This window comes from Scylla paramamosain, chromosome 9 (assembly GCF_035594125.1).
Source record: "Scylla paramamosain isolate STU-SP2022 chromosome 9, ASM3559412v1, whole genome shotgun sequence".
NCBI lineage: Eukaryota > Metazoa > Arthropoda > Malacostraca > Decapoda > Portunidae > Scylla > Scylla paramamosain.
In genome coordinates this window covers 26,572,501-26,590,000 of record NC_087159.1, presented here as the reverse complement: position 1 = coordinate 26,590,000, position 17,500 = coordinate 26,572,501, and the positions used below count along the sequence as shown (strand labels likewise).

Genomic DNA, 17,500 nt, shown 5'->3' with positions numbered 1-17,500 from the left:
ATACGTGTATGAAAGCAAAGAACTGCCACGCCCCTTTCTGGTGTTTGATACAATGGTTGTGTGGATATTCTTGGCTGGAATTTTGAAAGACAGTATTCTCATTTATTTTGAAAGACAATATTCTCATTATAATTTTGAAAGACATCACGGTAATTTTTGAAAGGTAACACTGTAATATTTAAAAGACAACACTGTAATATTTGAAAAACAACACTGTAATATTTGAAACAATTTTCTTACTATACGAAATTTTAAAGGCAATATTCTGATACTAACATTGCAACACGACCCTCACAGCACAGGTGATCGAATATCTAGAATTTTGCTCTCTCTCTCTCTCTCTCTCTCTCTCTCTCTCTCTCTCTCTCTCTCTCTCTCTCTCTCTCTCTCTCTCTCTCTCTCTCTCTCTCTCTCTCTCTCTCTCTCTCTCTCTCTCTTTTAGTTGTGTGACGCTAAAATTTAATGTTTGTTTAGTTTGGATTGCTTTGTGTTGCTGAGATGAACCAATAAGTGCCATTACCAGTGAAAGGGATAAGCTGAATAGTTCTTTTTATATGTAATTTGCCTTTTTAACGGAAGCAAATTAATGCATAAGAAAAAAAAAATAAAACATCAGAAAATAGTTATAGAAACATGAAAATTCAATAGTAAAAATAACCCTTTTCTTTTTCTTTTCTTTTTTTTTTTTTTTTTGCTACCCACTCAAGGAAATCCACAAGTAAAGGAAAGAAAAAGTAAAGAAAAGCAAGAAGAATATCCATGAAAGATGAAGCACATGACAGATCAGATTATATGAATAACAGCACACGCCTTTTTCCAGTCGGCATGCAAGGAAACAAACACAAAAAGAAAGCATAAGAAAAACAAAACTCAACAGCAAGATAAAAAAAAAATAAATAAAAGGCAAAAGGGAGAGTGTGAGAAAAAAAAAAAAAAAGTAACAGAAGACGTAACGAAAATACATCTGAGAACAAAAGATAACACGAAAAAAAAATATATATATAACCAAAATACACATCACAAACAAAATCGACGTCTAATTCTTGTTTCTTATTCCAATAGTCGCAGTACTCAGAGAAGTAATTCCCACCCCTACTCACTCCCACACTCCCTAAGCCCCCCCCCTCCCCACATCCGCCCCCATTACATCCATCAAGAGACAAGACACCAATACATGCATTTTGAATTCACACGTACGCCAAGAGACGAAAACAGCATCCACGAAGCACAAATATTGAGTCTTTTCATGCACGCAGCTCTAAACGAACCAAGTAATTGATGGCAGGTAAAACTATGAATGCCAATGAATAATTAAAGGGACGTGTGAATGTAACCCTATATGGAGCGAGTATTTTGAGCGCATGGTGAGTGTGTGAGTGCATGACAGACTAGCAACACTTTAACAAATTATCACACACACACACACACACACACACACACACACACACACACACACACACACACACACACACACTTCTGCAATAAACATGGCGAGATAGTTGAACGTGCATTTAGTTTATTTACGTATCAACAATTCTTCATACTTAAAACATGACAGGATTCAAGGTTAATTCCCTTCCTCTCTCCACATCCTCCTCCTCCTCCTCCTCCTCCTCCTCCTCCTCCTCCTCCTCTTTCATGTCAATAAATGCTACAGCTATCACCACTCAATATCTTCTTTTCCTTTTCCTTCTTCTTCTTCTTCTTTTCCTTTTCTTCTTCTTCTTCCTTCTCTCTTCCATGATAATGCTGAAGCTCCCACAATCCAATTCTTCTTCGTTTTCCTCCTCCTCCTCCTCCTGTTCCTGATCTTCCTCGGTGTGTTTCGATAAGCAAGGTTTTACGAGAAGATAAAGAGGAGGAGGAGGAGGAGGAGGAGGAGGAGGAGGAGGAGGAGGAGGAGGAGGAGGAGGAAGATTGCTTCACAGTCTCCCCTTCTCCCCTCCTCCCCTTCTCTAAGCTATCTGTCTGTCTTCCTGCCTCAATAATCGTCCATCTATTCATTCGCCTCCTCCTCCTCCTCCTCCTCCTCCTCCTCCTCCTCCTCCTCCTCCTCCTCCTCCTCCTCCTCCTCCTCCTCAACACCAAGTATAAGTCTATCTCCAAGTTAGCAATTTTGTGCTTCCTCCATTTTTACTTTCATATTTTTCTATTCACACACACACACACACACACACACACACACACACACACACACACACACACACACACACACACACAGTAAAGTGAAAACGAAATTATAGAAAAATGAAAAGGAGAAAAGGAAGAATTAAGAATGCTGTTTTACGTTTTCTTAAGAATATGAGTTTTATTTCAATATTAAGGAAGAGAAACACGTTATACGCAAAAGAATAAAACAAAAGGAGGAGGAGAAGGAGAAGGAGAAGGAGGAGGAAAACGAGGAGGAGGAAGAAATAACACAAAAATCCCAATACAAAACAGATAAACAAAAATAATAAAATCACTTAACAAGAAACAAACACACCACATAAACAAACAAACACACAAACAAGTAAACCAACGAAAAAAAAAAACTAAAACAAAAAAGACAACAAACAACACAAAAAATTAAAAAGAGACAAACACGACACAAACATAACAGCAAGATGAAAGACAACTTAAGAAAAATAAAAAATACGATAGAAAAGACGCTACGAAACCAGCAGACGGACAGGTGAAGGAAGGCAACAGGTAAGGAGGGCGAGGTAATGAAGTGAGAGGGGGTGGGAGCCAGTCACTACGTTAGCACAGGTGAGGGAGCTAATCAGGAGGCAGGTGTGCTGGTGAGGTAAAGGTGTCACAGGTTAATGAGAGGGATGAGTAAGAAGGAAAAGGTTAAGTGTGGCTACTTGATCGTTTGTTTTATTATTAGCTCTCTCTCTCTCTCTCTCTCTCTCTCTCTCTCTCTCTCTCTCTCTCTCTCTCTCTCTCTCTCTCTCTCTCTCTCTCTCTCTCTCTCTCTCTCTCTCTCTGCAAGTTCCTGTTTTGCTGCGGGAGGCGGGGAAGAAGATGAAGAGGGTAAATTCCCAAAGTGAAGGGGAAAAAAGGGAGGAAAAACAAGAATCCTTTGAGTAATGAAGACACAACACAAAAACCAGACAGAATTGCGTGGAGGCGTTGCACAATTTCGTGGTTATCTTTGTTGTTATTTATATTACATGCAAAAAAAAAATAAAATAAATAAAATAAATAGGTAACTTATTTACTGGAGAGTCGTATTGATTCCCTAATTAGATTTATTGTCTTCTGAAGTAAAATTTCGTAATGTAACTTGGAAATATGTATATCTCTTCATAGATACACCATGGAAACACAGTAAATGAACAAACAAGCAAACAAATAAATAAATAGATAAATAAATAAATAAATAAATAAATAAATACCCAAAAGTACCCAAAGAGAGCAGTTAGAAAAGGTATCCATAATATTTAGAGAAGTATTTGTCCCTACGTATCATCATCATCCATTAATCAGTGTAGTCTCCAATGCAGCGAGCGTCCTCAATGTATTTCTGGCGTAGGAGAGTGTCGAAATCACCTCTCCTTGACTCTGAAGACGTGGTAGGAACGAACAACAATCCGGTCTGAGGCGTAAAGATGTGTGGTGATGCGGCGTGGTGATGGGTGATGGTGCGTGTGTCGAGCTGCGCGGGACGTGAGGACTTGCACGTGGCCGCCGCGTGTATGGGTTTGGTAATGTGTTGCGTGGAGTTGCCGGGGTGTTGCTGGGGCTGACTACTGCCCTCCCTTCACTTCCACTCCATAAAGCTTGTGAGTTACCGCGCACCCGCACCCTGTCCTCACCCTGCCCTCACCCTGCCCTCACCCTATCCTCACTCTATCCTTCCTACACGAGTCCCAGTTCTGGTGATGCAATGATGGGTTTTAATAAGATTAACTTCACTACTTGGCCCTGATCCAGCTATCCAATATTGACTACTGCTCCTCCTCCTCCTCCTCCTCCTCCTTTAAATTCACTTTTTGGGTTACGACCTGGATAGTAACCTACAGGAAAGTAGTCTATACCAACTTGTAGCGCATCCAACAAGAGGTGAAAATATCTCAGACCTTGTATTAACGACAAATGAAAAACATCGTTATTAATCTAGAAGTGTGACTGGTACTCAGCACCAGTGACCACCGGGTGATTACGTTCACTGTGGATATAAATAAATCGACAGTAAATGAAAGTAGAGAAAAGGTACCCGGCTATTCAAGAGCAAATTTTAATGAATTAAGAAACATTCTGGACAACTGTGACTGGAATGTAATCACAGAAAGTACTAACATTAACGCAGCGTGGAACACATTCACTTCAAAACTTAACAAAGCTCTTGAAAAATCTGCTCCACTGAAAAACAGGCGAACAGTCATTAACAATAGACCCAATTGGTGGAAGTGGACACCAAAAACAGCCTCTCAGCCAAACAACGCGCGCATCACAAATATAAACTGACCAAAAATGACGATGACAAAGTAGAACATGATCGATTGCGGCGTCATTATGAAAAACTATGAGACAATTAGAAAAACTTTGAACTTCACATTGCTGACTCATGTAAAACAAATCCCAAGGAATTCTTCAGTTAATATTAGAAAGAAAAAGTATCAACCTCTGCAATTTTTCCTCTTGTCTTGAAAAATGGCAAACACACTGACAATGAAATCCAAATGGCTGAAAATCTTAACGACTACTTTTCATTCATATTCACCAAAGAAACACATTGTCAATACCCACCCGACATTCAAACCCTAAACAACGACGCATTTTTGAGCACGAGTACTTTCCAAGAAAAAAGAAATATTACATGCAATTAATAAGATTAAAATAAACAAAACACCAGAACCGGATAAAATTTCCCCGGGAATATTGGAGGAGGCTAAAAACAAGCTTGTAGAGCCTCTGTCCATATTATTCAACAAATTATTAAACACTCGACAAGTCCCGGACGAATGGAAACTAGCTAATGTTAAACTTATCTTTAAAAAAGGTAGTTAAAATTGCCAATAGATTAATAGGTTTCATAAGAAGATCTTTCACCTTCAAATCTGAGAAAATAATTTTGGCCTTGTACAACTCACTCGTACGTCCTCATCTTGAACACAACGTACAGTTTTGGTCACTCTACTACAGAAAGGATACTGACAAAACATAAAAATACAACGTACAGTAACAAAAATTATCCCAAGGGTTCGCTATAAACCCTACGAGGAACACCTTAAAGAACTAAATCTATTCCCCTTATCCAAACGCAAAGAGGGGATTTGATATTGCTTTACAATTTTTTTAAGGGTTTCATAAATATGAGACCTGAACCCTTCCTAATACACAACCAAACAAATGTTCCAACAAACAACGGCTTCAAAATAACAGGTAAGCGATTCCAAACAAATGAATCTAAATATTTTTTCTTCATTCGTGTGATAAATATCTGGAATTGTCTTCCATCAAGCGTCGTAAGCTCAGGGACTGTTGATTAATTCAAATCCCGTCTTGACAGGTATCTAGAAACTAATCCCCGGTTGTCATTGTTCATGTCTGAATAACGAACACCTTCACTGCGTACTATCTGTCATCTGATGGGGGTATATTTTACTAAGGAAGGGAAACAATTATTATGTAACAAAGATTAAAGATTAAAGACACCTCGTTTCTCAGCGACTTACTGCTGATCCCGCCACAGTAATGATAAAAGGAATCGGTTCCTTGCAGAGCAACTCACCCGTCACTATAGTCATCTAGTTAAATGTAACTCAGCTAATAAAAATTTTAAAGAGGAGGAATCGCCTCATCAGATGACACAAATATTAGGATTGTAATGTAGATTGTATGTAGTAGAAGTTGACCTCATCTCTCTTACTTTTCTCTCAAAGTCCATGTTGTTTCTCTATGCAACATGGTACCATTTCCTTTTTCCTGCCAACTTCGGCTGGAGGGATGGGGGAGTGGGAGGAGCCTTCTTCTGTGCTATCCTATTTCTCCCACTAATAGAGTAGAACAGTTACCCAAACAGCCTAGTAAGGACTCGGGGTCTGTTACTGTTTCGACTTCCTTTGTATTCCTCCTCCTCCTCCTCCTCCTCCGCCTCCTCCTCCTCCTCCTCCTCCTCCCCCTGCCTGCCTGCTTCTCCACTCTCGCGGATTCCGGAGCCTACTCTATCAAAACAAGGGTGGTTTGCATTCCTCATGTGGAAATTTGAACTTTCTAGTCACCACGCGGCACGGGAGGCTGCTGCAGAAGGCCTAATGCGGTGATTGCTATTCCCTAGCGAGGCGCGTGTTTGTGAGCTTGCGCGGCACACAGAGAGCTGGTTAAGACTTCTAGATGATGGCGTTAGAGAGGAGCGAATGGCGCCCTATCTGTGTGCATACAGTGGCGTAGGTAACTTGACTGATGAGGTGATTTGAGGTGAGGTGAGGGAAGTTAGACTAAGGTGATTTCATAAACTTCATTGGTAATTAGCTTAGGTGAGGTTATGTGAGGTGAAGTGAGGTGAGGTGGGGTGACGTGAGGGAAGGCAAGGGAAGGATAGCTGTAAGGGAAGGGAAGGGAGGGGAAGAAAAAGGAAGGGAAGGGAAGGAAAGAGGAAGGAAGGGAAGGGAAGTGAGGAGAATGGAAGGTTATGTAAGGTAAGATGAAGTAAGGTAAGGTAAGATAAGGTAAGATAAGGTAAAAAAAAAAGATGAATTAAGATAGAAGTTACAATAAGGTCAGGTAAGGTCAGGTAAAGAAAGACAAGACAAGGGTAAGGTAAGGCAAGGCAAGGCCAGGTAAGGTAAGGTAAGGTAAGGTAAGGTAAAGGTCAGGTCAGGTCAGGTCAGGTAAGGCAATTGAAACTAAGGCAAGTCATGAATACCTCAAAGGTGTGCCATTCTTTACAGGTGTTATCCCATCACTCACGCCCCCCCCCCCTCCCCTCTCCCACCCTGTTCAAAGGCAAGACTTGTCACTTGGCTTGACTAGTCCCCCCTTTCCCGACACCTCCCCGCCCCCACCAGATCACTTCACGCGTGCTCTTCCCGCCGGGGACACGCCACGCCAGGCAGCTCACGGAGACGAGGTGGGAAGCACCATGACTCCTGCTTCATAAGAAAGAACATAAGAACATAAGAAATAAAGGAAGCTGCAAGAAGCGACCAGGCTTACACGTGGCAGTCCCTATATGAAATATAATTACCTATTTCCACCTCTCATCCCCATCCATAAACCCGTCTAATCTTCTCTTAAAGCTCCCTAACGCTTAGCACTAACAACATGATTACTGCGTCCGTTCCACTCATCTACCACTCTATTTGAGAACCAGTTTCTTCCTATCTCTTTCTTAAGCCTAAATTTTTCAAGTTTGAACCCGTTATTTTTTGTTTTACCCTAGTTGCTGATCCTAAGTATTTTGCTTACATCCACCTTGTTATAATCCTTATACCACTTAAAGATTTCTATCAGGTTCCCTCTTAACCTACGTCTCTCTAAAGAATGTAAATTTAACAGCTTCAATCTCGCCACGTAAGGAATACTCATCCCTGTATCCTTTTAGTCCTCCTTTGTACTGATTATAATAGACCTATATATTTCCTGTAATGTGGTGAACAGAACTGCACAGCGTAGTCTAGATGAGATCTAACCAGCGTCAAATATAACTTAAATATTACTTCGGGCCTTCTACTTTTAACTCTCCTAAAAATTAATCCTAATACCCTATTTGCCCTGTTTCTGGCCTCTATGCATTGCTTTCCTATACGGAGTTCAGAGTTAACTATAACTCCTAAATCTTTTTCGCACCATGAACCTACCAGAGTTTCGTTGTTTATTGTGTACCTACTGTGTGGGTTTCCTCTACCTACGCTAAGTAATTTGCATTTTTTATATTAAGCTGCATTTGCAATCTCTCCGTCCATTCATTCATCCTATCTAAATCTGCCTGCAAGGCGATGACATCGGATTCTGACCTAATTAATCTACCTATCTTTGTGTCATCCACAAATTTACTAACATCACTACTAATTCCGCTATCCAAGTCATTGATATATATTAAAAACAACAATGTCCCTAATACTGATCCCTGTGGCACCCCACTAATTACATGACCCCTCTCGGATTTAGAGCTGTTTATTACAACTTGCTGTCGCCTGTCGCTTAGCCATGACCTTATCCAGCCTAACACTTTCCCATCTATCCCGTGTGCCCTAACCTTTCTCAGGAACCTCTGATGAGGTACCTTGCCAAACGCTTTACTAAAGTCCAGGTAGAAGATATCATAACTATCACCATTATCTGCTGCCTCGAACACTTTACTATATAAACTTGACAAGTTCGTCAGGCAAGACTTCCCCTTCGTGAAGCCATGCTGTGACTGATCTATCAAGTTATGTTGGTCTAAATGTTCCCTAATGTTCCTCGCTATTATTGACTCTAATATTTTACACTACAACTGAAGTTAAGCTGACAGGTCTATAGTTAGACGCTTAAGTTTTATCTCCTTTCTTAAAGATGGGTACTACATTAGCCTGCCTCCACATTACTGGTACCTCACCTGACTCAAGTGATTTCCTAAAGACAGAAACTAACGGCTCACTAATAACCTCTTTGCATTCCTTAAGTACTCTGGAATGTATTTCATCTGGTCCTGGTGTCTTAAACATTTTTAGCCTATCTATCTCCTGTTCCACTATCTCCCTAGTTATGGGAAAATCTGTCAGCTTCTCATTCTCATCTGCTCTAAACATCTGTTCACTATCTGGCATATCCTGCATGTTTCCTTGGTGAAGACAGTTAAAAACTACTCATTCAGAATTTTACTAACCTCCTCCCCAGAACTAACCAGCTCGCCATCTGCTGTCTTTAATGGACCTATAGTATCCTTATTCTTCGTCCTGTATACCTGATAAAATCCCTTGGGGTCCGTCTTCGCCTGGCTGGCTATCTTTAATTCATAATTGCCCTTAGCTTTCCTCGTTAACCTCCTGACTGTTCTAACTAATTCATTACATTGTGGCCTTAAAATCTCTTCACCTGCCTTTAATCTCTTATATATACTTCTCTTCCGCCCTATATAGTGTTTTAACCTGGCAGTCATCCATTTAGGGTAATTTTTCTGTGATCTTATTGGTCTATAAGGGATGTTTGCTAACTGTCCTGTATGCAATTTATCTACGAAATATTTATACAACTCACCTACATTTACTTCACCTAATCCGCTCATCTCGGCCCCTTCCATCCTCTCCACTCCCTCATCTACTCGCCTCGACCTCGCCTCTCCCATCTCTGTGTACTGAGGATATAACACCAGATGCGTGAAATAATTGTCCTCTAGAACGGGAGGAGCGGGAATATGGGGTACCGAACGATGGGCAGCGGGAGGAGCGAGAAAGTGGGGCGACTGATGGCGAGAGGATGGAGTGGGGGGGAGGGAGGCTAACGGGGAGGAGTGGGCGGTAAGAACGGAGGGAGAACATCGGGGTGGGGGGACAGGGGCAGGGAGGATAGTTATGGGGGTACTGGGAGGGGCTGGGCATCACTGAACACAGGTGCCACCCTCGCCACCACGCGGGCGCGGCGATGCGCACACACTCGCGGTCCGCCCGGCGACACACACCCGCACCGCGCGCGTCCTCCGCCACCCGCACCGCCCTTCGCCAGCCGCAGTGCAGTGACCACCCGCGCGCGCTCCTGAAGAACAACCCGCAAAAAGCAACCAAGCAACCTGTGTGTATGCGTGTGTGTGTGCGTGTGTGTGTGTGTGTTTGTGTGTGTGCTGACGAGGCGGGGAGGGAAGTGTGAGTAAGCATCGTCGTGGCGTGTGACGGTGTGTGACGGTCTGCGGCGGTGCCCTATGGAAGGATACAAGCCCTGGAGCCACCACGTCACACCTCAGGGGGACGCCAAGTGACCGTGTGAGGACGCCGCCCATAAAAGCCACGAGACGCCGCCGCCGACGCCCGCACCGCAACCAGGGGGCTTCCTCCTGCTCCTCCTCCTCTTCCTCCTCCTGGTTCTCCTCCTTTCCCTCGTCGCCTTCCTCAAACCGCCATCATGTGGGAAAAACTCCTGCGGGACATCAAGGTCAACCTCCTCTCCTCGGACCTGATGCCCCTCAAGTTCCTCTTCTTCATGCTGTACGCTGGTGAGTGCCTGACGGAGGCGCTGACGGGGACGTGACGCTTAGAAGGAAGAAAGAAGGACGAAAAAAAAACAGAAAATAGACATAGATACGATTAAATAGACAGATAAAAGGAAGACAAGAGAACAGAAGACGTAAAGATATAGAGCTAAATGACGTTAGTTTAATAAGACAAAATGACCCAGATGTGTATAGAGGGATGACAAGACGTGTATGTACCAAACCAAGACGTGTATAGAACAGAAGACGATCACATGCAGCTATTACGTTAGGTAAGACAATGACCAGAGGACGTGTCAAGAAAACAGAAGGACGAGCAGACGTTTATATAACAAAGCAAAACGTGTCGGAATTAAGCGAAGACAGGTTTGAGGGGATATATGAGTGAGTGAGTGTGTGTGTGTGTGTGTGTGTGTGTGTGTGTTGGGGAGAGGGAGGGATTGACGTGTAACTGTTCTACTCTCGTGTCAGTTTCAAAATGACTCGGGATACAAACAAAAGGTTCTCGCCGCCACTGGAATGCGTAACCTTTACTGTCACGAAGGAAAACGATGCGGGATTGGTGCTCGTTGCTAGTCTTGTTGTCGTTCAGGTGCTGGAGGTGTTGGCGTTGTTGTTGGTGTTGGTGTTGTTGTTGTTGTTGTTGTTAGCAGTAGTAGTGGTAGTAGTAGTGGTAATCGTAGTAGTGGTAGTAATGGTAGTAGTAGTGGTAGTAGTGGTAGTAGTGGTAGTGGTGGTGGTAGTAGTAGTAGTAGTATAGTAGTAGTAGTAGTAGTAGTAGTAGTAGTAGTAGTAGTAGTAGTAGTAGTAGTAGTAGTAGTAGTAGTAGCAGTGGTGGTGGTGGTGGTGGTAGTAGTAGTAGTAGTAGTAGTAGTAGTAGTAGTAGTAGTAGTAGTAGTAGTAGTAGTAGTAGTAGTAGTAGTAGTAGTAGTAGTAGTAGTAGTAGTAGTAGTAGTAGTAGTAGTAGTAGTAGTAGTAGTAGTAGTAGTAGTAGTAGTAGTAGTAGTAGTAGTAGTAAAGTATCATTACTTTCACTACTACTACTTCTACTACTTCTTCACTACTACTACTTCTACTACTACTACTACTACTACTACTACTACTACTACTATCATCACCACCTACTAGGAGGAGGCAGCAGACACCTGCCTAAAAGATAATAATTACTCCCAGTGACCTCCAAAGCTGGATGTTGCGTTTCTGCGCGCAACGACCTAACCTGCTCTCGTGCCCACGCTCTTCAATCTTCCGAATTTTCCACCATCTGACTACGACTACAGAGTCACTCTTAAACTAAATTTATCTGTGCTATATACCTCTCCTCCGATTATAAGAAATTGTTTGACTTTCTTCCCTATTGAGGAGATCTCCATTCATTCAATGTTCACCACCAGCTTTGTCTTTCCTCTCCCTTCACTGACCATCCTGTTATCCTCCACAACCTAAAGCAACTGGTGCAACACACTACTCATATTCCTAACCGTCTTGGAGATACGCCCAACATTCTTGACCTTTTCCTAACCTCTAATCCTTCTGCTTATGCTGTTACCCTATATTTTCCGTTGAGCTCCTCTGATCACAACCTTATACCTGTATCTTGTCCTATCGCTCCAATCCCATCTCAGGATCCCCCTAAGCGGAGGTGTCTCTGGCGTTTTGCCTCTGCTAGTTGGGGGGACCTGAGGAAGATTATGATGATTTTCCTTGGAATGACTACTGCTTCCGTGTCAGAAACCCGTTTCTGTGTGCCGAGCGCATAACAGAGGTGAGTGTCTGGCATGGAGGCGTACATTCCTCACTCTTTTTTCTCGATCTAAACGTTCCAAACCTTGGTTTAACACAGCCTGTTCTCGTGCTATACATGATAGAGAGATGGCCCAAAAAAGATACTTGAGTCTTACATCAGTTGAATCTTATGCACTTTATATTTCTGCCCGGAATCATGCCAAGTCTGTTCTCCAACTAGCCAAAAACTCCTTCATTAATAGAAATTGTCAAAAATTTTCAAGATCTAACTCCCCTCGTGACTTCTGAGACCGAGCCAAAACATCTCCAATAACTTTGCTTCTTCAACTCTCCCCCCATTATTTCAACCTAATGGCACCACTGCCTTCTCATCTATTTCTAAAAGCTGAACTCTTCGCTCAAACCTTTGCTAAAATAAAAACTCTACCTTGGATGATTCAGGGCTTGTTCTTCCCTCTTTTCCACCCTCTGACTACTTCATGCTGCCCATTAAAATATTTAATAATGATGTTTTCCATCCCCTCGCTGGCCTAAACTCTCGGAAGGCTTATGGACTTGATGGGGTCCCTCCTATTGTTCTCCGAAACTGCGCCTCCGTGCTTACACCTTGCCTAGCCAAACTCTTTCAACTCTGCCTGTCAACATCTACCTTTCCTTCTGGCTGGAAGTCTGCCTACATTCAGCCTGTTTCTAAAAAAGGTGATCCTTCTGATTCCTCAAACTACCGTCCTATTGCTTTAATTTCCTGCCTATCTTAAGTTTTTGAATCTATCCTCAACAGGAAGATTCTTAAACATCTATCACTTCACAACCTTCTATCTGATCACCAGTATGAGTCCCGTCAAAACCGCTCTACTGGTGATCTTCTGGTTTTCCTTAGAATCTTGGTCATCCTCTTTTAGGGGATATTGGTGAAACTTTTGCTGTTGCCTTGGACATATCAAAAGCTTTTGATAGAGTCTGGCACAAAGCTTTGATTCCCAAACTACCCTCCTATGGCTTCTATCCTTCTCTCTGTAACTTCATCTCAAGTTTCCTTTCTGACCCTTCTATTACTGCTGTGGTAGACGGTCACTCTTCTTCTCCTAAATCTATTAATAGTGGTGTTCCTCAGGTTTCTGTCCTGTCACCCACTCTCTTCCTATTATTCATCAATGATCTTCTAAACCAAATTTCTTTTCCCATCCACTCTTACACTGATGATACCACCTTGCATTTCTCTACGTCTTTCCATAGACGTCCAACCCTTCAGGAAGTAAACAGTTCACGCAGGGAAGCCACAGAACCCCTGACCTCTGATCTCTTTAAAATTTCTGATTGGGGCAGAACAAACTCAGTACTGTTCAATGCCTCAAAAACTCAATTCCTCCATCTATCAACTCGACACAACCTTCCAGACAACTATCCCCTCTTCTTCAATGACACTCAATTGTCCCCTTCTACACTGAACATCCTCGGTCTGTCCTTTACTTGTAATTTAAATTGGAAACTTCACATCTCATCTCTAGCTAAAACAGCTTCTATGAAGTTAGGTGTTCTGATTTGTTTCCGCTAGTTTTTTCTCATCCCCCCCCTTTGCTGCTAACTCTATACAGGGGCCTTATCCGTCCATGTTTCACATGTATGGAGGGGTTCCACTCGCTCTTTTAAACAGGGTGGAATCAAAAGCTTTTCATCTTAACTCCTCTCCTCTAACTGACTGTCTTCAGTTTCTTTCTCATCGCCGCAATGTTGCAGCTCTTGCTATCTTCTACCGCTATTTTTATGCTAACTGCTCTTCTGATCTTGCTAACTGCATGCCTCCTTCCACGGCCTTGCTGCAAAAGACTTTCTTCTTTGTCTCACCCCTTTTCTGTCCACCTCTCTAATGCAAGGGTATTCTCAATCATTCATCCCTTTCTCTGATAAACCTGGAACTCCCTGGCTGCTTTTGTACTTCCTTCTTCCTATGACTTGAACTCATTCAAGAGAGAGAGGTTTCAAGACACTTATCCTGGAATTGTTGACTACCGCTTTCGACTCTGTTCGGGAACCAGCACCCTAGTGGGCATTTTTTTTTTTTTCCCTTGGCCGGTGTCCCTCCTACACAAAAAAAATAAATAAATAAATTAAAATAAAATCACCATCACCACCACCAGTACCACCATCACCATCATTACAGTCATCAAGTGTACGTCATTCGTAATTATCAAACGACCAATCCTTTCTCAGTTCCCCCTTACCTTTTTTTCCCATCGACAACTTATATCCTCCAATTTATACAAGTAATTCTCCCTCCACCCATCCATCTCTCCACTCCCCCGTCAAAAGTATTCTCCCCCTCGTCACCCCCGCCCCACCATAGTCACCCAAGTAGTAAATCCAATTAAAAGTTTCTGGGAACAGTGATTTATCGGACATCCATCCCGCGCCGCCCTTCGCACAGACCTCCCCCTCCTCCTCCTCCTTCCTGCGTCACCCTTCAGGAGTCCACGTGTCCCTTTGCTCTTCTCCGTAACACTCCCGACGCCCGTCACTCCTTCCATCACTCTGTTCACCCACGTAACGCACACGAGTCCCTTACACCCCTTCATTCACCCCTTCCATCACCCACACCCACACAAACTATCACGTATTTTCTCCCCGTTTACCGTTTCCCTTTGTATAATGAAGGGACAGTTTCCATAGGCTACTCACTACTCCGCGTCTCCTCAACCTGTTATCGTGTTGACATCGTGTTTGGAGACAAATAAAACAATTACAGAAGCACAATGGCACCTTCAACTGAAAGCTAGAATATCAGAGACGAAAAACAAAAGTACATACAGCAATCGAAATGACACTCATGACGAAGAGGGAAAGAAAACATCCCCTCTGTGGCACTCTTTAAGATGCCAGTTGCCATCACCAGACTGTCTATTCGCCCACCAGTACAACACAACCTGGCCGCGCATCGCCAGGTCATGTTGAGGAGTACTCACACCGCTGACGCATTTTCTGCAGAGCGTAAAAAGGCGCCTAACAGGGATGCAGCGAAAAGACTGGTCTGACTGGAAGCCAACATCCGCATGAGAACCCAACTAATTGTTAACGTGGCCACAGATAGTAATTTTCTTAAGTCCAAAACGTTTACAAATACAGCTGATGTATCGAAGGAAATGGAACGCGACTGAAGTTTCTCCACCATGACAACACAAGATTGACGTGGCTTCTGTAAGTAATTCTTGTAAGTTCCAAAATGTTTAAGAATCCGGTAGGGGTAGCGAGGGCACTGGAAGTCAACTGGAATCCTCTCCTCTCATGAAAACCCGAGTAATCATTGACGTGGCCCCAGGAAGCAACTTTTAACCCTTTCACTGCGGTCAGCAACAATTCACAGCACCAAGAACAATGTGTGAAATCTTTACAAGCACGTACAAGAAAGAAGGGGATAAAATACTAATAGATTTTGCAATTTCTAGTCCGTATAATGTCTGGAGGTGGCTGTAGAACAAGAAATGTCTCTGAGTGGTTAGTGACTGAGGAGAGGTGTATCAAAAAGCAATAAGAGCTAGAGTCCAAGATTTTCAAGAGAACGATAAGTGAAGCAAGGAGAGACTGGAACCCGAATACTGATTGATGCTTTGTGTGCATTTTTTTTTTCATGTTTCTTTTTTTTTTTTTTTCTTTTGTCTTGGTCTCCTTCCTTTCTCCGTCTTGTATTGTCAGGTCTCTAGAAACAGTCTTTACGAGGGTCCAAGATACCTAAAAGCACAGTGAATGAAGGGATGGGACTGGAACACACCTAATCATTATCAAAGCCTCTGGAAGCAGTTCTTATTCGGTACAAAAAGCTTAGACATCCAGTCCAAGATGCATCATGATAGAGAGAGAAGAAAAAGTTGATTAGGAAAACCCGAGTCAAAAAGGGAAGAGTCCCGCGGCCCCTGGCGAGGTGGCGGGACGGTGATGGGGGCACGGGTGGTCAAGTGGCGGAGAGGTGGAGGGATAAGTGGAGAGGGAGAGCATCTTCCTGGAAGGTGTGGTGGGGAAGCACGAAGGCAAGGTTACAAGTCTGCACAAAATGTTACAACTTTTACATACAAGTTTGCAAGTTTACATACAAGTTTACAAGTCTGTCGTCAAGTTTACGAGTTTACACAGAAATGTACAAGTTTACACGGCAAATTTTCAAGCTTACATAAAAGTTTACATACCTGGTTTACAAGTTTTCATACAAATTTTCAAGTTTACATAGCAGCTTATAAGTTGACATTCAAGTTTACATAAAAATTTCCAAGCCTACATACAAGTTTACACGTTCACAAGTTTACACCCGTAGTACATTTATACGCCGCGACGGTAAAGGATCGGACGGAATGCGATTGATTCATAACGAGATCTGAACGCTTATTGTGGAATTTGAGCTCTTGTAGTGGATTCTGAACGCTTATTGTGGGATTTGAATGCCTGCAGTGGAATCTGAACTCACCCAACTCAACGCTGAGCACTAACTGTATATAACTTTATGGATGATAGGTGAATAAAAGAAAGTACATTTTATACAGGGACTGCCACGTGTAGACCTGATGGCTTCCTGCAACTTCCTTTACGAATAGGTTTGTTCTCATGAGGGAGAGCAGGCGGGAAGGAACCTTCACCTTCCACATCACACATCTCTGGATTCCGATAAGATACTGTAGCTTATAAAAAAAAAATACAGCAATCGCAAAAAAGTCCCCCGGCTTAGTTCTTCATTTGCGTTCCTTTGTGTTGCGAGTGACTGCGAACCTGAGGGGAGAAAAAGCCAGCAGCGTATCACTACCGCTCAGTATGCGACACTCCCAGCGCCTTCCCTTTCCAGGACATAGCGAAGGGAACTATTAACGCCTTACGTGCAGCGCCCTTCAGCCCCGCGGCCGTCAACACGCAGGAGTCAAGCGAAAAAGAAGAGAAAAAAAAACGCTCCTCAATTTAGCTTCTCATTAGGCGCTGGACTTCTTACCTCGTGCTATGAAGTTTACGTAATGGCGCAAGTCAAGCCAAGCGAGGAGCTCTGACGCCACTCCGACGGCACTCGTTCCTCACTCAGCCGCCCCAATGCATACCAATGACGCGATGCACTGGGACACTCTGCTTGGCGGTTTTATGTAGACTGGGTATTGATTTGCACTGCTACTGAGAGGAACGTAAGGGAAGGTGTAAAAGAAGGCATCAGGTGTACTTGTGGTGGCAGTGCCTGTATAAATATGTCAACAGGGAGGTTTTAAAAGATTCGGCAAATTTATGAACAGGTGGATGCAGGCAGGCGTGTTTCACACAGGGACCGCCACGTGTAGGCCTGATGGCTTCTGGCAGATTCCCTTATTTTCTTTTGTTATTACGCTCTTAAAATGTACATACATACATTTGTCTATTTCATACAAGGAAAAAAAATCAATAAGAAAAAACTTAGATTAAAAAAGGATATTGTTGTCTGTAGCCACCACCACCACCACCACCACCATCATCATTTCGCCTCACAAGACAACAGTCACCAGCATCTTCCATCACCCCACACTTCCATAACAAGCCATTACTTCCGCACCCCATACCAAAACGTATCGAAGAAATGGGGAAGCTTGGTGCCCCTCGCGTGTGTGTACCAGTGGCGGGGAGCTGGAGGCGTGAGAGGAGGCG

At 43.1% G+C, this 17,500-nt stretch overlaps 1 protein-coding gene across 1 annotated transcript in view; it reads left to right on the top strand.

Annotated features, from left to right (window-relative positions):
* The first annotated feature begins 9,542 nt into the window (after nt 1-9,542).
* LOC135103796 (uncharacterized) overlaps nt 9,543-17,500 on the top strand; it is a 23,539-nt gene continuing 15,581 nt past the window's right edge. Inside the window, exon 1 of the mRNA XM_064010563.1 lies at nt 9,543-10,120. Coding sequence (XP_063866633.1) covers nt 10,030-10,120 — 91 coding nt within the window. The 5' untranslated portion in view covers nt 9,543-10,029. The remainder of the gene's footprint in view (nt 10,121-17,500) is intronic.